The 21,857-nt window shown below is 53.7% G+C and overlaps 4 protein-coding genes across 6 annotated transcripts; 3 read left to right on the top strand and 1 right to left on the bottom strand.

Moving 5' to 3' along the window:
- Positions 1-113: 113 nt before the first annotated feature.
- Positions 114-3,990, top strand: AP4M1 (adaptor related protein complex 4 subunit mu 1). Its single transcript, XM_055339375.1, has 15 exons — positions 114-325; positions 422-510; positions 853-959; positions 1,039-1,135; positions 1,267-1,377; positions 1,456-1,536; positions 1,767-1,829; positions 1,936-2,002; positions 2,108-2,161; positions 2,306-2,412; positions 2,514-2,608; positions 2,848-2,892; positions 3,129-3,179; positions 3,279-3,390; positions 3,491-3,990. Exons 1-15 carry the CDS (start codon positions 268-270, stop codon positions 3,710-3,712), a joined length of 1,359 nt encoding a protein of 452 aa, XP_055195350.1. The 5' UTR covers positions 114-267; the 3' UTR covers positions 3,713-3,990.
- TAF6 (TATA-box binding protein associated factor 6) lies at positions 3,907-12,496 on the bottom strand. Of its 3 annotated transcripts, none has more exons than XM_055339372.1 (15): positions 12,419-12,496; positions 8,626-8,841; positions 8,435-8,521; positions 8,138-8,291; positions 7,921-7,977; positions 7,687-7,806; positions 7,311-7,456; positions 7,127-7,204; positions 6,918-7,019; positions 6,629-6,811; positions 6,095-6,169; positions 5,848-5,973; positions 5,177-5,350; positions 4,734-4,931; positions 3,907-4,474 (listed from the first exon to the last, which is right to left on the bottom strand). In XM_055339372.1, the coding sequence occupies exons 2-15, from the start codon at positions 8,779-8,781 to the stop codon at positions 4,094-4,096; spliced, it is 2,037 nt and encodes a 678-aa protein (XP_055195347.1). In that variant the 5' UTR covers positions 8,782-8,841; positions 12,419-12,496; the 3' UTR covers positions 3,907-4,093. The 3 variants fall into 3 exon arrangements, with proteins under 3 accessions (XP_055195347.1, XP_055195349.1, XP_055195348.1); XM_055339374.1 differs by having other exon boundaries at positions 12,379-12,427; XM_055339373.1 differs by lacking the exon at positions 12,419-12,496 and adding an exon at positions 12,313-12,387.
- Positions 12,497-12,706: 210 nt separating this feature from the next.
- CNPY4 (canopy FGF signaling regulator 4) lies at positions 12,707-17,302 on the top strand. The gene is made up of 6 exons (XM_055339377.1): positions 12,707-12,964; positions 14,829-14,955; positions 15,051-15,147; positions 15,380-15,502; positions 16,001-16,118; positions 16,526-17,302. The coding sequence occupies exons 1-6, from the start codon at positions 12,853-12,855 to the stop codon at positions 16,672-16,674; spliced, it is 726 nt and encodes a 241-aa protein (XP_055195352.1). The 5' UTR covers positions 12,707-12,852; the 3' UTR covers positions 16,675-17,302.
- A 168-nt stretch (positions 17,303-17,470) lies between these two features.
- MBLAC1 (metallo-beta-lactamase domain containing 1) lies at positions 17,471-18,962 on the top strand. The gene is made up of 2 exons (XM_055339376.1): positions 17,471-17,694; positions 17,935-18,962. Exon 2 carries the CDS (start codon positions 17,951-17,953, stop codon positions 18,701-18,703), a length of 753 nt encoding a protein of 250 aa, XP_055195351.1. The 5' UTR covers positions 17,471-17,694; positions 17,935-17,950; the 3' UTR covers positions 18,704-18,962.
- Positions 18,963-21,857: the final 2,895 nt, after the last annotated feature.

Here is a 21,857-nt window from a genome sequence, read left to right on the forward strand (position 1 = left end):
CCTTCGCCCCTCCCACTCTCCCGCAGGCCATAGCTTCGGCCAATCACCAGGTGAGTCTGGACTGAGTGACGGGGCAGCGGCGCGGGCACCCGAGCTGCGGAGAGGCGGGGCGGGGCGCGGCGGGCGCCGGGTTTCCCGCGGTCCGAGCTGGCTGGGACCGAGAGAAATTGCTCTTAAAGGACCAGCCTACGCGCGTCCTTTTGTTCCGGGGCCGCAGGGCGGGGCAGGCCCAAGTTTCGCTTTCTCCTTGCAGACTCTCCAGCCACCATGATCTCCCAGTTCTTCATTCTGTCTTCCAAAGGGGACCCGCTCATCTACAAGGATTGTATCCTTGACCTGCGGGGCGGGAGGCCTGGGTGGGAGTAGTGCCCTAGAGCCCGCCCGTGTCGCCGACTCCTTAGCTGTCCTTCCACCCGGTCAGTCCGCGGGGACAGTGGCGGTCGGGACGTGGCCGAGCTCTTCTACCGGAAGCTAACGGGACTGCCCGGAGATGAGTCCCCGGTTGTCATGGTAACCTGCGGCGGGGCTTGGGGTAGGCTCCCCGAGGGCTGGGGGGCGCCTCCTTCCTCCCCGGACCGTTTCCCTGAGAGCTGCCGCTGGGGGGCGCGGGCTGGGCGGGGGGTACATTCTGCCAAATAATCGGAGCGACAGTTTCTGGAGCGCTAACACTCTACGGGGCGCAGCTCCACCAGTCCGGGGTAGGTACCAGGGCCACTTCCACTTCCACATTAGGCAGCTGGGTCCCGGGGCGGGGGCGAGGTTCCTGGCTCGCCCCAAGGCCCACCGCTAGCAAGTCTCGCGGGTCCTTAATCACATCTCTTCCTAACGCTCTCTTCCTCGCCTCTGCCTCAGCACCACGATGACCGTCATTTCATTCACATCAGACACAGCGGCCTCTATTTGGTAGCCACGACTTCAGAAAACATTTCTCCCTTCAGCCTTCTAGAGCTGCTCTCCCGGTGAGGAGGGCAGGGCTGGGCACCTGGGCGCGGGGATACGACCGTACAAGGGTATGCACACACAGCCCTGTTTTCTCAGGTTGGCCACTCTCCTGGGCGACTACTGTGGCTCCTTGAGTGAGGGGACCATCTCCCGTAACGTGGCTCTTGTCTACGAACTCCTGGATGAAGTGCTGGTGAGGGCCAGGGGTCTCCCCCAAGTGCCCAGTGCCCTGCAAATGTGGGCTGGGGTGGGAAAACTAAGTCCATTCACTTTCACCTTTTTCCTCCACTCACCACCCAAAGGCTGTCCTTCCTCTGCCCACAGGACTATGGCTATGTGCAGACCACATCCATGGAGATGCTGAGGAACTTCATCCAGACAGAGGCTGTGGTCAGCAAGCCCTTCAGCCTCTTTGACCTCAGCAGCGTTGGCTTGGTTAGTTGAGGGAAATAAGAGGAGGAAGGCTGGTGGGTACTGTGAAACCTGAAGATCATAGCTTTGGGTGCTTTCCAGTTTGGGGCTGAGACACAGCAGAGCAAAGTGGCCCCCAGCACTGCAGCCAGCCGCCCGGTCCTGGCCAGCCGCTCTGACCAGGTGAGCAGGGGCATGATGGATTCAGATCCTCTGATTTTTCTTCTGGGACACGAGAGACCAAGAGCCTGGTATTGGATGTGGATATCCTCAAATGTGGATAATCCTTTTCCTTACCCGTGTGTCCCCCCCCCCCCCGGGTCCTAGACTCCACTGCCCTGTCCCTTCTGCCTGTCCACTTTAGAACACAGGCTGTTCAGCCTCCAAGTGTCCAAATCCGTTCTCTTCCTCAGAGCCAGAAGAATGAAGTGTTTTTGGATGTGGTTGAGAGGCTGTCTGTGCTGATAGCATCTAATGTAAGTTTGGGCCCCCAAGTCTGGAACTGAGGACAGATGGCACTTGGGAAATGTTTTGGGAGCAGGGGCTGTGTAACCTGGGGATTGACCTCTGTGCCATTCTTAGGGCTCACTGCTGAAGGTAGACGTGCAGGGAGAGATCCGGCTCAAGAGTTTTCTTCCCAGTGGCTCTGGTGAGAAGTCTGCAGGCTTGACCCAGGGCGGGGCTTGGGACAGGTTCTTCGGTGCTGTATATGGTGGTATCTGGCAGCCTTTTCTGACATTCTTTCCTCTGACAGAGATGCGCATTGGCCTGACAGAAGAATTTTGTGTGGGGAAGTCAGAACTGAGAGGTGAGAAGTAGGTCTTGCTCTCCTCCGTAGAGGTCACCGCCAGAAGTTGTTTGGAACACAGAGACAGGTTCTCCCCTGCCTCTCCCCTGGCTGTTCACCCCTCCCATGATGTGGGTTCGAGGAGGAGACTTTCTCTCCTTCCAGGTTATGGACCAGGAATCCGGGTGGACGAGGTCTCATTTCACAGCTCGGTGCTTCTGGAAGAGTTTGAATCTCATCGAATTCTGCGCTTGCAGCCACCTCAGGGCGAGGTCAGGATTGGGCTGGCCTAGCATGTTCTGTCCACCACGGGGAAGGGAGGCAGTTCAGGGGTGAGGAGACCAAACTGATCTCCATTTCTATCTGGTCTCAGCTGACAGTGATGCGGTACCAACTCTCAGACGACCTCCCCTCCCCGCTCCCCTTCAGGCTCTTTCCCTCTGTGCAGTGGGACCGAGGCTCAGGCAGGTGAGACCACTTCCCTGTCCTGGAACTGCTCTGAAGTCTAAGCTGATACAGAGATGTTCCCCAAACTTGTTGTGGAGGAGGGGTGGTAATAGGGCTGAAGTCAGAAAAAGATGCCCTCCTGGCATAGGGACTCAGCCCTTAGTGGATTCACTGCTTGGGACACGACCCACCCAGCATGGAGGCGCCGGGCAGGGATGGTGAGCTGCCAGTGCATAACAGTACTGTGCCCTTCTACCCAGGCTCCAGGTTTACCTGAAGTTACGATGTGACCTGCCCCCAAAGAGGTATGAGTGGGGGTTGGCCAAGCCTGGTTCTGTTCTGTGGGGTGGGACACAGGGCTCACATATGTTTTGCTCCTGCCTGCAGATGTATCCACTGGCTTTGGAATCCTGTTCAGTTAGAGGCAGGAGGGCTCGGGAAGAGGATGGGGCAGCACTGTGCTGAGCCCTAGCTGTGACATTAAGAGTGGGAACGAGTCCCTGCCTTCTGGGGGCTGACTCTCTTCCTTTTTCCTTTGTAGCCAAGCTCTCAATGTCAGGCTGCACCTTCCCTTGCCACGAGGGGTGGTCAGGTTAGTGGATGAGCCACAGAGTGGACCGGGGAGGTAGGGAGTTGGCCTGCCTCATGAAGGCTGGGGCTGAGCGCAGTGCCTGTCTCCTTCAAACTGCAGCCTGTCCCAGGAGCTGAGTGGCCCTGAGCAGAAAGCAGAGCTGGGGGAGGGAGCACTTCGCTGGGACCTGCCTCGGGTTCAAGGTGGCTCCCAGCTGTCGGGCCTCTTCCAGGTACAAGCTGCTGACTTTCTAAGACCCTCTCTTCCACCCCACATTAAGCCCCAGCCTGTCCCTCCTCACAGTGAGCCTCCCTGGCCTCTGTCCCTTACAGATGGATGTTCCAGGCCTCCCTGGGCCTCCTGGCCAGGGACACTCCACCATGGCCCCTCTGGGCCTGGGCCCTGCCAGCCTCTCTTTTGAACTTCCCCGGCACACGTGCTCAGGCCTCCAGGTTCGCTTCCTCAGGCTGGCATTCAGACCCTGTGGCAGCACCAGCCCCCACAAGTGGGTGCGACACTTGAGCCACAGCGATGCTTATGTCATCCGGATCTGAGGCTCTCCAGATGGGGACATGGGCAGCAAACATGGTAGCCCGTGGAATGGAGGATGATGGTGTTTTTTCTCCCCTTCTGGCCTGTGGCTACAGACCTGGCCGAAGAGTCCTGAGAGGCCAGGATACCAGTCCTGGTCCACAAGTTTGACCTTCCTGTGGTACCTGACACAGGAAGGGACAGGGTGGATCAGAACTTACAAATCAAACTTTTATTCTGAGGAACTGGCTGTACAATATCTAAAAAATAATAATAATAATAATAACATGGAGGAAGCAAACTATTACTTACTTCCACCCAGCATATATATGTATGTGTGTATGTGGGAGAGAGAGAGAGAGAGAGAGAGTTGGGGACAGGAGGCTGGCAGATGTGTGACAGCATTAAGGCGCAGGCTGAGGAGAGCTAGATCCAGGGGGCTGGGAGCCATTAGCTTTTGGAGTCCCGGGAGCTGGAGGGGGGCTATCCCCAGCTTCCTGTTTCCCCCCACACAGGGCACTGCCCCCAAGCGGGGAGGGGGCCGAGGATGGGGGCGGAGCTGGGGAAGGATGGGAGGTGGGGCCCCCTTTGCCCTCCCCTGTAGGGGGAAGAGAGACCACAATGTACTTCTGGACACTGCCGGGACCAGAGGGCGCAGTGCTGGGGGGTGCAGTGGTGGCCGTGGAGACCAGCTTGACGATAGGCTGCACGCTGGGGACCGTGGTGGTGACGGGAGAGGTAGTAGTAGAGCCTGAGCCGGGGGCTGAGGTGCTGAGGGACAGGACCTGGGGGTAGAAAGAAAAGACACTGCGTGGGGGAGGATTCACCTGCTCCAGAGGAACAGCTGATGATAGTTGAGGTCCTTAGGAGCCTAGAGGCTGCTGCTAACTTGAGCGCCATGCTCAGGACAAGCAGCCATGGCCTTGTGGGCCTTCTCGAAATGCCCCTTCCGGCTCCTTTCTCTGGGCACAGAGGGAACTGGGTACTTGGAGGTAACCCTGGTCATGCTCCCCACCCTCCCTGGTCCCACATGGTTCCTAGTACCTGCTGGGTGGATGAGGCGCTGGAGGATGACGACATCACAATAAACTTGGTTGGGGGAGGAGAAGGCTGAGGCGGGGCAGCAGCTCGCGCAGACACCAGTGTCTGCACAGGCAATGCAATGGAGCCGGGGACCTTCAGCAAGCCAGGGGTTCGAGGGCCTGGTTGAGGGGCCTGTGAGAGGGTCAGAGTGGGCCGGGGCTGCAAGAAGAAAGCATCAAGGTCTAAGAGCAAGGAAAGGCACCTGTTGCTGCTCCTCAGCAGGTCTCACTGGGATTGGGGAATCACACACTAAAGAGGGCCCAGACTCAGCCAACACTGCTCAGAGGACCCTGTGTTTTACAAAACCAAGCTTGTGTCTGTGAGTCCCTGCCCTGAAGGGAACCAGGGCCCTGTCCCGCCCTCCTGCATGTTTCTCCACCAAACCCCTCCTACCCATCACTGACCTGAGTGATGGTCAGAGTGGTCCTATTGACCTGCTGAGCCTGCAGAGCAGCTTGGGCCCGGGCCTTGACAACATGGGAGCATAGGAGGGGCCCAAGGGACCCAAATTCTGCCCGATAAGCATCTTGATTGTCAGGTGGTAGGCGTAGCTTTGCCAGAACAGGGGCACAGTGCTTCTGCAGAGAAAGCAAAGGAAAGCCGGTAGGTGGAAAGGCTGGGACCCTCGGAAAGTGTGCCAGGGAAGGCTGAGAAAGGAAAGTGCCTGGTATTTCTGTGTGTCCCAGATGCCTGGGACAGCAGTGTGCGTGAGAGGAAAACCCAAGCACCAACTGGTGTGATGGGGCAACCTGCTGAATACGCTGGTGGTTTTTAAGGGATGGCTGGTCCATAGGGGGACACCTTGCACAGAATGGAGCACAGGGATGCAGAAACCTTGGGGGCAGCCCAGTCCGGGGGACATCATAGGCTGAGGGTTAAGACCTCTTACTTCTTTCTTAATCTCTTGGTGCCTTGGTCTCCATCTGCCCAACAGTATTAAACTCTGAATATATGAGGCAAAAATGGGATGAGTGAATAAAAGACAAGCGATGCTGGCTAAACACTGTACCTCTGTGTGTGTAGGGGAAGGGTGGGAAGACGGGGGAGGGCAGGGAGGGAGGGGGGCTCCGGTCACCAGGAGGAGGCTCTGCACATGGTCAGCTCCAATGCGGTCGATGTTGCTCAGCACAGGGCCATCCAGGACGCTGCGGATCCGCTCCCCTTCCTGCTGCAGCCGTGGCAGAATCAGAGTCTTAATCACCTGTTGGAAAGTAAGGGGAGAAGCCAGGAGCCTTGGGTCACCACAGGGTCTCCCAGCGGGGGCGCTCTTTCCCACTAGGCCCCAGGATACCCCAGTGCTTCCCGCCAAGCCAGGGCCTCACATCATGTCCCAGCTCTGCCAGGCCTGCAATGGAGCCATAACGTGTCGTCCATGGAGTCTTCTCGTCCACCCAGCTCTGTAAAGGGGAAGGAAGAGAAATCTGGGTAAAGGGGCCCGAGAGGCTAACTGTTAAAGACCAAGTCTCATGAACACGTTTTTGTTGTGGATCATTAAGACATTACAGATGTGGCCCAAGTTCCAGGTCCTATCCCTCTGCCCTGTGTTTTCAGTGTCCTTTTCTTTCACCACATGGACCCGCCTTTGGCTTGGCTGAAGCTCTTTGTCCTAGTCACCACCTTGGGATACAGATATGAAACTGTTTATGCTCCTCATTCTTTAGGATTTAATTATTTGAGGGAGTGGGGTGTAGAGGCAGAGGGAGAGAGAGAGAATCTCAAGCAGACTCCCTGCTGAGTGCAGAGCACGGGAGACTCGATCCCACAACCCTGAGGTCATGACCTGAACTGAAATCAAGAGCCAGACACCCCACCAACTGAGCCCCGCAAGGACCCCTGCACCCCTCATTCTCACTCACTTTGGTGAAGGTCTTGGTGATACGGGACTGGATGTTGTTCGTGGTTGTGCTGAAATGCTTACAGATCTGGGCCACGAGGCGGGCAGCAAAGTCCCGGAGTGCCCAGTGATTGTCCACATCTGGCCGCAGGCACAGCTGTCTGCTCACAATGCACGTCATCACAGCTGGAATCAGCTCATGCACCTAGGCGATAAGTGGCAATTTGGCTAATTCTGATAAATGGCTTCCTATTGGTGGCAGCAAGGTGCCCCAACCCTGGATGGAAAGGTGGGTGGGCAGGACCACTCACATATTTTTCTAGATACAGAGTGGGGTTGTCCATCAGGGCCTTCACCATGCGCATCAGGTAGATGAGCAGGGCCAGGTTGTTCTGCACCACATTCACACGGACCTGTGGGAGGGAGGCAAGGGGGCAGTGAGACCCTCGGAGGAGCTCCCCCACTTCCCTCTCACTGCCCAGAGCCCCCTCCTGGGTCCTGGCCATCTGCGTCCTCTCACCCCCTCAGAGATGAAGGTGCTAAACCGTGGCAGCATCTGATAGAGCCCAGGGTCTGTTGCAATGCTCTGCAGTGCCTCCTGCAGGAGAAGGAGTGAGTGACGGGGCAGACAATCAGGAAGGGATTCATGGGACTTCCAGGAGAAGGAATCCCAGGGTAAAAACAGGTGGTCAGTGGGGCCTCACCGCTCTCTTGGCCTCACAGGAGCCCACACAGGCTTCAGTGATCTCCTTGTAGTACAGCTGCTGCTCCACAGACAACTCGTGGATACTTCGTGGCTTCAGCCGCAAAGGGGCCCCCTCCAGCAGGGGCGGCGCCTTCTTCTCTTTCCCTGTGTGAATTGGGAAGACAGGTTTGAAAACAAAAGCTCCAGGAGAGGCTTCAGACTAGACAAACCTATGCTCCCTACCCAGTGAGACCTGGAGCCCGGCTCCTCTCAGATTTCTTAATCCCCACCTGGGCCCTTTGGCCCTCATTCCTTGCCCAGATCTCAGCCACCTTACAGGTGGCCATCTGGATTTAGGCCAGGAGCCAGGAGAGGCCTGGCCTAGCAGTACTGACCTTTGCCATCAGCTGGAGCAGCCCCTTGAGCTTTCCCTTTCAAGGGTCCGTCTTCCTCCTGGCCTGGCTTTGCTGACTTCAGGGGTTCTGTGGCCTCAGCCTTTTGCTGCTCTTTGGGAGCTGGTGGCAAAGCAGTCACAGCGGGGGTGATAAGAGTGGCAGGGGATGGAAAGGAAGGAGAGGGGAGGGGAGGGGAGATAGAGAGAGGGGGACTCTGGGCATGGACAAGATTACCTGGGGGTGGATTCTCCGGGATAGCTGGCTGGCAGCCTTCAATGCTCAGCCAATGAGCTGCGAGGAAAGAAGGTGTCAAGTTCAACTGCTGGGCAAGGACCCTAAGGAGTCACTCCACCCTAGGAATTTGTTTTCCATCCTGTTCCCACTTCCTGCAACTTGCCAGTGATCTCAGAGTTTCCCTCCTCCCGGGCACCTTGCTCTCCCCATCCCCAACCTTTGAGGCAGACGTCCAGGGGCACCCGGGGCAGAGGGGTATTGATGATGTCGCTCAGGTCAACCTCCTTCTCCTCGTAGAAGTAAAGCTCCCGGCCCCCGCCAGACGCAAAACGGAAAGGAATGAACTCCTGAGCGTGGAAGCCATACAGTGGCTGTATCAGGAAAGAGAGAGACACTGGGATGATAGGGAGCCTGAGGATGAATGGCTGACAGCAAATGCAGTATCTAGGAGGATGGATCTCACCATCCGGCCCCTCCACCTCCCCCCAACCTCAGTCCCACATGTCCCCATCACCTCGACGTTCTTCAGCTTCAGCGCATAGTCAATGTCACTGGTGGTAAGCTTCTGCCGCTTCCCCATGTGCATGAACTTCAAGGCATCCTGGGGGTGGGAGACAGAAGGACCTCAGTCTGACAGCTTGAGGAAGAAGGGGGCCCCGGCAGCACATGGGTATGATGCAGGGCTGGGGAGGCAGGTCAGGCTACCTGGGCAATCTCCTTGATGCGGTAGCTGACCTCATCGGTCAGCAGCTGGCAGGTCTCCTCCTGAATCTGTGCGATCCCCATCGACTCAGCCACCACCTTCATCGACTCCGAGGGCAGGACCGTATTGCTGAGCTTCAGCTTCTTCTCCTCAGCCATTCTGGAGCCCCTCTTGCCCTCCTCCAGAGAGTGGTACCCCAGGGTGGAGAGACGGAGACCCTGGCAGGGGGATGGGATAGGCAGAAGAGATTTAAAAAAAAAAAAAGAAAGGAAAAGAAATGTGAGTCAGCAGTGGGTGTAACAGAAGCAGGTGGCAAGCCGATCCAGTTCAACACAATGTGCTGAGCTCTGATTCTGTGCTGGGCGCCGTGCACAGTAGAATAGACATGGCCTCAATTGAAATCCTGGCCCTAGACTCCGTAGCTGGTTATCTGAGCCAAGTACTTCCATTCTCCCAGCTCTGGGTTTCTATCCCGTATGTGGAATGTGGAAAGGCCTTGTTTCCTAAGGTTGTTTCTTGTATACCTGCATCTCTCCTACCTCTTCTTGTACCATTATTCGTGCTTGATGCAAACGCAGTCACAGTTAAATACAACACTCCCACTTGGAGCCTATACACCCGTACAACTGAACATGATGCAAAAACCTACAACCATCCCAAACAGTTCTCACTTTACACTTGTAGCTGTGAACCTCCAATGGTTCCCCACACACTGCCGGACAATCATACCACACCTCCATGTACCCCATCTCTCTCTGTCCTAAGTGACATCTCCTCTCCCCCTCACTTCAGGCCATCAGAAGAGACCTCCACAGACTCTCACATTCACCAACATAATAGCACTGGCACCCACATCCTTCTCTTCTGCCTTCTCACCTCTTTAGATATTTTTAAGTAGGCTCCATGCCCAGCACAGAGCCTATTACATGGCTTGAACTCACCACTCTGAGATCAAGACAGGAGCTAAGATCAAGAGTCAGATGCTTGGGATCCCTGGGTGGCTCAGTGGTTGAGCACCTGCCTTTGGCCCAGGGCGTGATCCTGGGGTCCTGGGATTGAGTCCCGCATCGGGCTCCCTTCATGGAGCCTGCTTCTCCCTCTGCCTGTGTCTCTGCCTCTCTCGCTCTCTCTCATGAATAAATAAAATCTTAAAAAAAAAAAAAGTCGGATGCTTCACCGCCCAGGCACACCCACCTGTTACTTTAGAGAAGGTGCTCCAGCCCCTCACCAACTCCAACACTGCTTCCACCTCCCTGCACCACCATCAAGTTTTCAACCTAAGGAATTAGTCATTTCTACCAGCCTACAAAATGCAGTTATTCCTCCCATTTTAAGAATACAAAATGGTGGTCTATGCATACAATGGAAGTTTTCAGCCTTAAAAAGGAAGATTCCAATGCATGCTACACCATGGAAGAACTTTGAGGACATTATGCTGAGTGAAATAAGGCAGCCACAAAAGGACAAATGGTGTCTGATTCCAATTATATGAGGTTCCTAGAGGAGCCAAATTCATAGGTTCTGAAAGTGGAACTGGGTTGGACCCAGCGGAGGGAAGAATCAGGAGTTAGTGTTTGATGGCAACTGAGTTTCAGTTTTATAAGGAGTAGTTCTGGAAGGAGGGATGGTGTGATGGTTGTATAACAATGTAAACACATTTAATCTCACTAAACTGTACGCTTCACATGATTTAGAATGGTGAGCTTATGTGTATTTCACCACAATTACAAATATAAAACAGTATTTTCTTCATTTTTCTTTCTCTCCAACATATACCGTTTTCGGCTTCTCCTTGGAACCACACTCCCTGAAAGAGTTATCTTAACTTTCTAATTCCTTTCCTCTCCTCTCGCACCTACTTCAAGCTGGCTTTTGACACCACCAGTTCCCTGAAACTGCTCAAGGTCACGAATGACTCCACATTGCCCAACCCAAGGTCCATGGTCCATTGTCATCATACCTGACCTACCAGCAGCACACACTATAGCTACCTACTCCCTTTTGAAAACTCTTGACTCCATGGTCTTCCCCTGGCTTTCCTCCTACCTCACTGGCCACCCTCCTCTTGGTTTCCTTGAGCAGTTTTTCCTCTTCTCATGGCCTTATGCTGGTGCATCCTGGGCTCGGTCTTTGGTGTTCTTTTGTAGCTACACTTATTCCCTTGTGATGTCAACTACCCTCAATTTTCAATATTGCTTATAGGCCGATGGTGGCCAAGTTTATATCCTCAGCCCAGAACCTTCTTCCTAACACCGTATTTGTATATCAAACTGTCGACTTAAAATCTCTTCTACAACTGAACTCCTGATCTCCTGTTCCCACCTGCTCGTTTTCTTCATCTTCACAGCAAAGCCATCTACCCAGGCACTCTCTTCATTGAGCCCTCACATTGGCCAGGTGATCCAACCCGATTCCTCTGTTCCCACTGCATAGCCAAGTCACCATTACCTCCTACCTGGCTAACTTCTAGGGTCTCCCGACAAGGTCTTCCTGCATCCACCCTTGCTCCCCACATCTATCCCAACATAGCAGCCAGAGTGATTCCATCAAAATATAAATCAGATTGGGTCATTTCTCTGGTCAAAACCCTATAATGGCTCCCCGTATACCACAGAGTAAAATCGAAAATCCTGATTACAGTCTCTAAGGCCTTCACAATTTGCCCTCACCTCATTACATCTCTGATCTGCTTTCCTTCTTTTCTCCACACTGATCCAGCTCCACTGTCCTCCTGCTATTCAAACCTCACAGGCAAGCTTCTGGTTTAAGGCTTTGCTCTCTTCTTTCTGCCTGGAATGCTCTGCCCCAGATGCCAGCTTGGCTGCTCATTCCTATCACCCTACTTACCACCACACTCCAACCCCACTCTGCTTTCTCTCCCCATGACATTTAACATCTGCTAATGTATACCGTATCATTCCTAATTGTCTATCACCACCACATCTTCCTTTTCCACCCCCTACTGTGTGGACAGAAATCTGTTATGCTCACCAACGTATACAGGATCCCACACTGGTGCCTGAGCCACTGTACTGAGTAAATAATTTGTTGAATAAATCAGTGAATTATAAGGCTTAGAGATGCAGGTGCTCAATAAATACGCGGTACCACTACTATCAAGATGAACAAGATTTAGGCCCAAGCTTGGGACCTGCTTTGTGGCCAAAAGGAGAGCGGCTCGCTTGACGTTGGCGTTAGGAAGACTAGTGTCCAAAGTGTTTAGGACTGACTGCGGGGCGCTGACGGCGGCGTGCTGGAGGGGCGAGCGCGGGGACGAAAGGGCTTGGTCTCCTCGTCCCGTTGTTTCGTGTTCCGGGAACACATTTATTCAACATGTACTCCGTGCCTGGCGCTGGGTATACAGAACGCTGTCCCAGGTGTCCCAGGTCACTGACGAGTTCTTACCCTTCAACACCCTCCATACCCTCTGCCAGTAACGGCTCACAAAACACGCTACGACCTCAGGAGCCCTCAGGTCAGCGGAGTCGGCAGGAATGCTTCACAGAAGAGGGCTAACTTGAGCTAGATGTGGGTGTAGTCGATTCCCCGGCAAGGAAGAGCCGAGTCCCCCAAGCAATGGGGTAGCGCGGGGAAGAAGGCACGGAGAGCCCACCTCATCCCCCCAACATCCTTCAATGCAAAGACACATGCACACACGGAGTCCCCACGCGCACGGACACACAACCCACCGTCCTCCTCCAGGTTCCCACATAGGCCCTTCAAAGGGCCCACTCCGGGGAAGCACTCAGACCCACCCCCTCCAGCCGAACGCCCCACGCAGGAAAAGTCTCTCACCGCCGCCAAAGCGCCGCTCACCCGGCGCTCGGCGCCATCTTGGCCCCGCCCCCTCTCGGGAGCAGGTCCTGGCAGAGGAGAGGGAGTCACTGCCCCTTCCCGAGCTGCAATGAGTCTCCTACGCTCACAGCCTGAAGTGGTATAAACAAATGAGTTTTTCTGTCTACGAGCAAGGAACACACCCTCCTGCTGCAATTACTGCAGTTTATTCTTTCACTACCCAGCAGCCAGGACCCAGGAGGCGCCACAAAACCCGAGGCGGGATTGCGGGCAGCGCAATGAGGCCCCACCTCCTTCCGAACCGGGACTGCGCGTGCGCATCTCAAGCCTGACTGGGTGGACATTCCCTCCGACCCCTTCGGAATTTAAAGGGCCCGTTGCCTTCCCGAAGTTGGTTTGAGGCAAGGGCTTGTTGGTGTTGACAGCACTTTGTCATGGGACCGGTACGGTTGGGAATGCTGCTTTTCATTTTGGTTGTGTACGGCGCTTGGGTTGGGACGTCGAAGGAGGACGATGACACAGAACGCTTGCCCAGCAAATGCGAAGGTATCTAAAGGGAATGGCTCCTATTTGCCTCTCTGCCCATCTCTTTAGTCTGGGCCGGACCAAATGGACCATGATGGGTGGGTCGCTCGATCTCCTTTTAGACCTGAGGGAGATTCTGGTGGAGCCTGGCGGAATTCGAAGGGGGGGGGGGGAGGAAAGGAGCAACAGAGCGCTATCCCACAACTGTGGCACTACAATTCCCATGAGACATCCAGAGGAAGTACGCTTTTTTCTTGCTAGCGTAGCCCCAAGCGATCTGTGGGAATTGTAGTTGAGAGACTCTGTGCTCCGGATTACCCACTCTACTGAGCATCTTAAGTGTGTTTCCCCCATGACACTAAACTTAAATCTGGGGAGCCTGCAGGACGGGGGTGTGAGGCTCATACCTGTGGATATCCTCTGCTCCACCCATGCAGCGACGCTCTCAAATTACAGGCCCCACGCTCTCCTGGGGAGGGCTTGGGGATACGTGAATAAGCCCCTGAAGCTCATAAAGAGGCGGCCACATAAGTGGAGGAGGTTCCCCTTACGTTTGAGGCTTTGCAGAGGGTGTGTACTTTTGGATTTTACTGTGAGCAGCATCTTCTGTGGCTGCATGAGGGCGGTGATGGGGCAGGGGGGCAGCTGAGAAGAAACACCTCAGAGTTGGGCCACTGAGTGCCCTGGCTCCCTAGTGTGTTGGTTTCCTGACTTTAATTCTTCCCTGGATTCTTCTTCCCTTCACCCTGCTCCACCCGCATGACCTGAGCCTAACTTCACCTCTCCTCCTGTCACTACTTCTATAGGCCCAGTCCTGTCAGTCTTCTCTGTAACACCTCTGCAGGCCTCCCACTGTGGTTAGAATACACCCATTTTTTGGCACAGCATCTAAGTCTCTTTGTTGTATGGCGTCCACCTCTCTCACATTTCCGTACCTCAGCTCCCATCCTCCACGTGCGCATCCGTCAGCCACACTGAACTCAGCTATCACTGAGCCTGCCTTATCCTCTTGCACCTCATTACCTTAGTACACTGTTTTTCCCTGTGCCTGGAAAAACCCTCTCCCTTCTGTATTTGGTTCTTAAAGACTTAGTTGAGATGTCAATTTCTTTGGAAGCCTTCTTCCTTTGTCACCTCCCACTATATTGTAAGCCCTTGGAGGGAAGGAGTACCTGTGTGTCTGAAGTCCTCGCATAGTGCCTGGAACATTTTAGGCACTTTTGTTACTTGCTCTGGGTTTACTTTGCTTGGCACTTCTGTATAGGCCATTCCCTTTCCTGGGACCCACCTCAGGGCAGGGCAGGTGCTAGTTGCTGGAAGACAGTGGTGGAACATATGCAATGCTCATCCTTAAGGGAATCACAAGCTAGCAGGAAGTCAAATGACCATTGAATGAATTTTGCATTTCCTAAAGAGATTAAATCTCTATTAACCTCTAGCATAGAGCCCATCATACCACATTGTCATCATTTTTTATCTGTCCCCAACTACATCAGCAATGCCCCATGAATAGGAATTATGGGCCTTATTGGTCTCGTGTATATAGGAGCTCAATACATAACTGCAGAATAAAAGCAAACACTTACACAGTGTTCACTATATGCTAGGTACTATTCGAGGGGCTTTACATTGGTTGATTTACTTAATCCTCACCACACCCCTACAAAAGAGGTTCTACTACATTGTTATCTCCATTTTAGAGATGAAGAAACCAAGGCACAGCAGAATTGCCCCATAGCTATTAAGTGGCTGAGTCAGGGGATTCTAACCTAGCCAGTCAGGCTCTGGTCTGCACTTGTAACCATTAGGCTCTGCTGCTTTTGCTCATCTACAGAATGAGTTGCTGGAATATTTGTTTGTCTTTCACATCCTTTTGGACATGTAGTGTGTAAGCTGCTGAGCCTGGAGCTACAGGAAGAGCTGAGTCGCACTGGCCGATCTCGAGAAGTGCTGGAACTGGGGCAGGTGCTAGACACAGGCAAGAGAAAGAGACACGTCCCTTACAGTGTTTCGTGAGTTCTTGGTGCTCCTCTACCTTCCAACCCCTAGGGGAGCCCTGGGAGCTCCTACAGCATCCAAGAAATCTTTGTTTCCCCTCCTCCCACAGAGAGACAAGGCTGGAAGAGGCCTTGGAGAATTTGTGTGAGAGGATCCTGGATTACAGTGTTCATGCTGAGCGCAAGGGTTCACTGAGATATGCCAAGGTCAGACTTTTCCCTAGAGCAGCCTTCCCCTTTACAGAAATGACAGGGGTCCCTGGGACCCATCTCCCTCCAGTTCTGGAGTGTGTCCCCTCTCCATTGTTAGACTCCCTCATGTCACCCTCATGGAGCCCACCTCTCAGTCCCTGGTAGTTGACAGTGCTGCTGTGGCAGAAAGGGGAAGGGGGGTGGGTGGGGCAGTGAGCTGGGCTGATCCCAAATTCCTGTCTCTCAGGGTCAGAGTCAGACCATGGCAACACTGAAAGGTCTGGTGCAGAAGGGGGTGAAGGTGGATCTGGGGATCCCTCTGGAGCTGTGGGATGAGCCCAGTGTGGAAGTCACGTTCCTCAAGAAGCAGGTAGGATTGGATATTGCACTGCCCAGGGCAATGAGAAAGGAACCTGATGGGAGACCTAGATTCTTGGGAGGTCCACCTGAGCACAGAGAAGGGGGCGGAGTGAGGACCCTGTCATTGACTGAGCATTATTACAGGAGTAATAATGGAGGCTAATAATATCTATGACCACATACTGAGCACCTACTATGTGCCAGACTTGGGCCACATACTTTCCAGCTGCTGCCTCATTTTACCCTCAAAACAACCTCATGTGGTAGGTACTGTTACCATTTCCCATTTTTTAGGCAAGGGGCCGAGACACAGAGTTTAATAGCCTACTTGGCAGAACAGGTTCTAGTAAATGTTTGTTGAATGAGTAAGGATCACACATCTAGTAAGCCAAGTTTAGTCTCCTGGCTACCTGCTTCTCCAAGGTGGAGTGGGCAGACAGGAGTGAAGAGGGGAGGGTTTCCAAAGCCCAGCAGTCTAGATTCCCTTCTGACACTTCCACTTGATCAGTGTGAGACGATGCTGGAGGAGTTCGAAGATGTCGTAGGAGACTGGTACTTCCACCATCAGGAACAGCCCCTACAGCATTTTCTCTGCGAAGGTCATGTGCTCCCCCGTGCTGAAACTGGTAAGTGTGTGGGGCTGGCCCACTACCTGCCAGGCCACAACCTCCTCTACCTCCCAGAGTAATATCTAAATCGGTTTTTTGTTTGTTTGTTTTGTTTTGTTTTTTCATCTGTTATCACTTTATTTCAACTATTTGTCAACAGTAACACTGATATAGGACAGCCCCGGTGGCGCAGCGGTTTAGCGCCGCCTGCAGCCCAGGGTATGATCCTGGAGACCCAGGATCGAGTCCCACATCAGGCTCCCTGCATGGTGCCTGCTTCTCCCTCCGCCTGTGTCTCTGCCTCTCTCTCTCTAGCTGTGTCTCTATGAATAAATAAATAAAATCTTTATAAAAAAAAACAAAAAAAAACACTGATATAGTTTGCAAATACACAAGACTGAATCGGTTTTTATCACCCAACCTAGCGTGTCTACAGGAAACTTGGACTGGAAAGGAAAAGATCACGGATGGGCAAGAGAAAACAGAAGGGGAAGAGCAAGATCAGGAGGAGGAGGAAGAGGAAGAGATGATCAACACCCCAGGGCACTCCAAGCATGACCCAGAGGATCTTTGACCATTGCCTTTGAGTCCCCAGGAAGAGCAGGAATCATGGAGAAGAGCCTTCTGAAATCTAAGGTCCCCCTGCTCCACATAAGGGCATATGTGTATGTGTGCGTAATCCCACCCCAGAGCTTATAGCTGTTCTCTCCTGTCTGGTCTCAGGCAGGATCCTGGTGGTGCAGCATGGCACAGCTATGGCAACAAAGGAAGGAGCAGTAGGTGGAAGGCCTGCTCCAACAGATGAGTCCTCTGCCTGCCATCTAGCCCCTTAAGTGTCAGGTGTGTGTGATGACGGCATTGAAGGCTTTCCCCTTTAAATCTCTCTAGGACTCCCCACCCCACCAAAGGTCAGTGAAGGCACTGGAGCTGAGGGTCTTGGGAGTCACTTTGCTCTCGGGGTCTGTTTTTTTAGACCTTAAAAACTCCAGCATGGACATTCATTCTCTCCGACCTATGCACACTGCCTGCGTCTAGGAGGCTACAAGCCAACAAACCGGCGAAGGGGACACTAATGAGGAGCGATGTTAAGTTAGGTGGGGGTAGATATCTATCTACTTAATACCGATTTCACCGAGGGCCCACCATGTAATTTCACAGGTGCCAAATTTTCTAATCGCTAGTAAAAATATTTTTAAATATCAGCTGGGCCCGTAGTTTCAAACAGCTGCCCTGCACACGTCATACCTGGCCGATGTAGCAGCGCCCAGAGAATAGGGCCGTTGGGCGCCGGCTGTTAGAAGCTAATGGTGCTTTGTAGTTTGCAGTCCAGGGAGGCTGGCAGGGGCTGGCGGGGGGGTGGGGAGGGCCGATAACTATTTAGGCGCGGGTCTGTGCAACCCCCCTCGACTCGTGCGGGAGAACGCACCGGAATTAAATAGCAGCGTGCGGCAGCGCCTCTCGGCCACCATACTTCGGGCTTACGGGAGCTCGCAGAGGACAAGATCTCGCGCGCGCTTTTCCGAGGGCCGATCTTCCCTTGGAGTGCGGCAAGGATTAGGAGTAGCGACGAGGCGACGTCCAAGGCCTGGGTCAGGTGAGGGAAATAAAGAGGCTGCCCTTTGGGGGATGATGGGTGAGGACCTACCGCACGAAAAGTGTGGCGACGGCCGAAGACACCGAGGGACTGGCGGGTTCACGCTGAGGGGAAACTACGGAAGGGGGATACCATCCAAGGGTGCGAGGGGGGTGGCAGAGAACCGACTTGGAAGGTGGGGCGCCTGTGGGAACCCCAAGGCCCTGGACGGTCACCCACAGCCCCACTTCCCTTTTCCAGCTGTCCCGATCCTGCCATGAGCGGTCTAGTGCGGACCGAGCCGCTGCGCGGGGAGCCGCCCCTGCTGGTGCGCGGCGACCCCTACTCCGTGGTGGTCCTGCTGCAGGGCTACGCGGAGCCGGAGGGGGTAGACGACGCGGTCCGGGCGGACGGCTCCGTGACGCTCGTGCTGCCTCAGGCCTGGGGCTCAGCCTCCAGCCACCGAGAGGCCGCGCCCGAGGGCGCTGGGGCGAAAACCGCCCTGGAGGAGGCGGCCCGTGGGCCCATCCTCGTGGACACTGGGGGCCCCTGGGCTCGGGAGGCGCTCCTGGGGGCCCTGGCGGGGCAGGGCGTGGCCCCCGGAGACGTGACTCTCGTGGTGGGCACCCACGGACACTCGGATCACATCGGGAACCTGGGGCTTTTTCCCACGGCGGCTCTGCTGGTCTCGCACGACTTCTGCCTCCCGGGGGGCCGCTACCTCCCCTATGGGCTGGGTGAGGAGCTGCCCCTGCGCCTGGGCCCGGGGCTCGAGGTGTGGGCCACGCCGGGCCATGGGGGCCAGCGGGACGTGAGTGTGGTGGTGGCGGGCACGGCCCTGGGCACCGTGGTGGTGGCGGGCGATGTGTTTGAACGCAGTGGAGACGAAGACTCATGGCAAGCGCTGAGCGAAGACCCGGTGGCCCAGGATCGCAGCCGTAAGAGGGTCCTAGGCATTGCGGACGTGGTCGTGCCTGGTCACGGAGCCCCCTTTAGGGTGATCAGGGAAGCCCCTCAGCCAAGGAACTGACGTCCAGAAGACCAGAGGACCCAGTGAGAGCGCGCCAGAGGAGTCCGGGGTGATCCCTTCCAGCCCTCGCAAGAGGCGGGTTCCTAGCGAGAACAGTCATGGATATCACTGGTTTTGCAGCCAAATGAGGACCAAGGACTGGCTCAACTGTGTGCCACCTCTTGGGGCCTCCATAAAATGGAAGAATGTTCTTGAGGGGGTTATCCAAAATAAAAATAGGAAGCTGCGTGGAAAATCATGCAGCCCCAATGTAAATGTGCATCGTTAGTAGTAATAATCATGCAAATTTGGTAGTTAGCAACTGCAATGGGGGGGGGCACTTTGGCCAATTGCTTATTTCTCCTAAGAGGAAGGCTTGCTGCAAGTAGGTGCAGGGCATAGAAATAACACCTTAGTCATTTGACTTTCATCCATCTCTTCATTCAAGGAATATTTAACACATAGCAGCTGTGATTCAAGCGTTGTTCCAGGTCATGGGGACAGAACAGCGAGCAAGCTAGACAAACTCCCTGTTCCTTATGAGATTACGTTCTACAGAGACAGAAAGACAAGTAGTAATAGTAAATAATTAGAGATTGTGTTTAGTGATATGAAAGAAGAGGGCAAGAAGGGCATAGAGTGCAGGAATGGGATGATGGCCTCTTTTATTTAAGGCAGTCAGGAAAAACCTCTGAGGAGATGATGTTTGATCAGGGAGCCAAAGGAGAAGAAAGCCAACTATGATGATCTAGCAGATGTGCCAAGGCACAGGAACAGCAGGTATAAAGGTCCTGAGGCAGGACAGCTTGACCTGGTTGAGCAGCAAGAAGAGCTGGGGGTTGGACTGCAGAATGCCAGAGAAGAAGGACAACAAATGGGGATGCAGAGTTTGGCCGGGCCATCATGGACTATAGTTAGGGGTTTGGATTTATACTGAGAAGGTTTTGGCTTTTAAACAGACTAATGACTTGGTCTCATTTATGTTTTAAAGTAACTACTCTTGTTCTGTGTGGAGAAGAGATCAGAATGGGGCAAGAATAGAATCAGCTGGACTGGTTAGGAAACTTGGGATTTTCCAGGCAAGAGAAATCAGTGGCACCTGGTTTAGTCCTAGAAATCCTATTATGGCTCTGGTCCTCTTCACAACTGTGTCCCAGGCCTTCCATCCACACAGTTCTGGGACCCATAGAAGCACTCAGGTGGGCCAGATGAAGGAGAGGAGCAAGTCTTCCTTGTTGCAGATGATGAGCCTCCCTGAGTGGATGCCACAGGGCAGCGCTGGCTGGGGATTATTTCCTAAGTGTCCACAAAGCCCAGGTGGAGGTCACCAAAGGCAGCCCAATGGAGCCGTTTCCCCCAGAGTGAACAAGTAGCTGCCATACACAGACTTGTAGTTGGTATTGGCCATGTTGACCACAGAGTGCAGAGTTCCCAGGCCAACAGTGCAGCCACAGCTGCCCAGATCCCTGCCAGTCACCAGATAAGGACAAATGGAGTGAAGGTGGCAATGTGGGCACCCAGCCTCAGAGCTAGCTTGGTGTGGAGGTCTTTGGCCAGGTTTTCCAGCTTCTGGGCCACGGAGTGCAGGGAATCCACTGGTGTGTGGAGGGAGTTTAGGGGCCAGCTATGTGCCCACTAATGCAGCATTGTGCCCTGAATGGTCTCCATGGTCATCAGGGTCCCTGTCTGATATGTGGAGCGAAGATCCAATAGCTTCAGGGCTGTAGGGAGAAGGAAGGAGCAGATGGGGTTATTAAGAACTATGTACTTTCAACTCGTATGAATAAAAAGTCCAGTCCTGACTTACTTTCCAGAACATGACCCTCTGCCCATGACTCAGATCTGCTCATCTAGAGCAACACATCTCTGGCCACACTGATTGTCTACAGGATGGACAGGTCACCTAAACTAATCCAGGCTTGGCCAATCTTCAGGGTTTTGCTGGAGCTGATGGAAAAAAGTCTAGTTCTTTCCTGAAAAACTGACATGGAGATGAATGGAAGTGTTGAGTCACTATATTTACATATATCACCATGTCTACACCTGCAACCAATACTACACTGTGTATGTTACTTAACTGTAATTTAAATATAAACTTAAAAAACTGACGTGAGGGCGGCCCCGGGTGGCCCAGCGGTTTAGCTCTCGCCTTTGGCCCAGGGCGTGGTCCTGGAGACCCCAGTCCCATTTCGGGCTCCCTGCATGGAGCCTGCTTCTCCCTCTGCCGTGTCTCTCCCTGCCTCTCTCTCTCTCTCTGTGTGTGTCTCTCATGAATAAATAAATAAAATCTTAAAAAAAAAAAAAAACCTGACGTGAGAGGATAGGTTATATGCCACCTTGTGAGAAGAGCCGATGGGCGCTGGGGCCAAGCGGGAGGCTGAGGCTAAGGCTGACCAGTAGGAAGCAGAAAAGAGCAGTTAAGAGAAACAGACCCCATGGCAGACAAGTTTGAGCTAGGAAAACCAGATCCACCCCTGCATACCTCAGTCACCTAATCACCCCCTTTGCTTCTGAGCTACTCTGCATTTCCAGTCCCAACAAGAGGAGTCCTGGGTGGATACAAACACTGGTGGAAATGACTCCTTATGAGGCGGCAGGAACCCAGGGAAAGCAGTGTTAAAGGGTGGGCACAGAGTGATTGTACTCTTTAGAAAAGTGTCTCAGCTTCCCTTTTGTGTAAACTCTTGGGAAAACCTGACCCCTATGATTAGATACTTCTACTCACAAATATTCAGGGGCTCCATCCACACTACCTGCAGAATAACCCAAACTTTCTCTCCCAGCCCTGTCTAAGATAAACTCTGCTCCAGGTTGGCTGGACTGCCTGCTGCCAGCCCAACTCATGGCCTCCTCCCTCTCCCCGTCCTCCTCTTCATCACCCCCCTTTGATCCTGCTCTCCTCCCTCTTCTGTAGGGTCCCAACCATTCAGGCTCAACTCAGCTCATCTCCCACAGAAAAAACTTTGAATTTTCCAGCCCTACTTTAAACTCTTGTAATGCGTTCTCTGTTATTCACTTAGCATTAGATATGGCTGGTGTTGGTGATCTCTTTGGAAATGTCCTCTTCCCACTGTGCCCTTTGAGAGAGCAGGAAGTAAGAAAAAATGCTTATCTGAATGCTCCAGAGCTTGGTGTTTTGTCTGTAAATGCCATGTGATAAATGCATGCTATTTTC

The sequence above is a fragment of the Nyctereutes procyonoides genome, unplaced genomic scaffold, assembly GCF_905146905.1.
Source record: "Nyctereutes procyonoides isolate TBG_1078 unplaced genomic scaffold, NYPRO_anot_genome, whole genome shotgun sequence".
NCBI lineage: Eukaryota > Metazoa > Chordata > Mammalia > Carnivora > Canidae > Nyctereutes > Nyctereutes procyonoides.

What these genes read in the sequence shown, in the direction of transcription:
- AP4M1 (XM_055339375.1), top strand. Translation starts at nt 268, where the DNA reads ATGATCTCCCAGTTCTTCATTCTGTCTTCCAAAGGGGACCCGCTCATC. An exon ending in TTTTCTTCCCAGTGGCTCTG is followed by an intron (nt 2,003 to 2,107) that starts GTGAGAAGTCTG and finishes TTCCTCTGACAG; the next exon opens with AGATGCGCATTGGCCTGACA. An exon ending in TGGGACCGAGGCTCAGGCAG is followed by an intron (nt 2,609 to 2,847) that starts GTGAGACCACTT and finishes CCTTCTACCCAG; the next exon opens with GCTCCAGGTTTACCTGAAGT.
- TAF6 (XM_055339372.1), bottom strand. Translation starts at nt 8,781, where the DNA reads ATGGCTGAGGAGAAGAAGCTGAAGCTCAGCAATACGGTCCTGCCCTCG. An exon ending in TGCTCCAGCTGATGGCAAAG is followed by an intron (nt 7,457 to 7,686) that starts GTCAGTACTGCT and finishes CAATTCACACAG; the next exon opens with GGAAAGAGAAGAAGGCGCCG. An exon ending in CTCTGTATCTAGAAAAATAT is followed by an intron (nt 6,812 to 6,917) that starts GTGAGTGGTCCT and finishes CTTATCGCCTAG; the next exon opens with GTGCATGAGCTGATTCCAGC.
- CNPY4 (XM_055339377.1), top strand. Translation starts at nt 12,853, where the DNA reads ATGGGACCGGTACGGTTGGGAATGCTGCTTTTCATTTTGGTTGTGTAC. An exon ending in CACGTCCCTTACAGTGTTTC is followed by an intron (nt 14,956 to 15,050) that starts GTGAGTTCTTGG and finishes CTCCTCCCACAG; the next exon opens with AGAGACAAGGCTGGAAGAGG. An exon ending in TCACGTTCCTCAAGAAGCAG is followed by an intron (nt 15,503 to 16,000) that starts GTAGGATTGGAT and finishes CCACTTGATCAG; the next exon opens with TGTGAGACGATGCTGGAGGA.
- MBLAC1 (XM_055339376.1), top strand. Translation starts at nt 17,951, where the DNA reads ATGAGCGGTCTAGTGCGGACCGAGCCGCTGCGCGGGGAGCCGCCCCTG.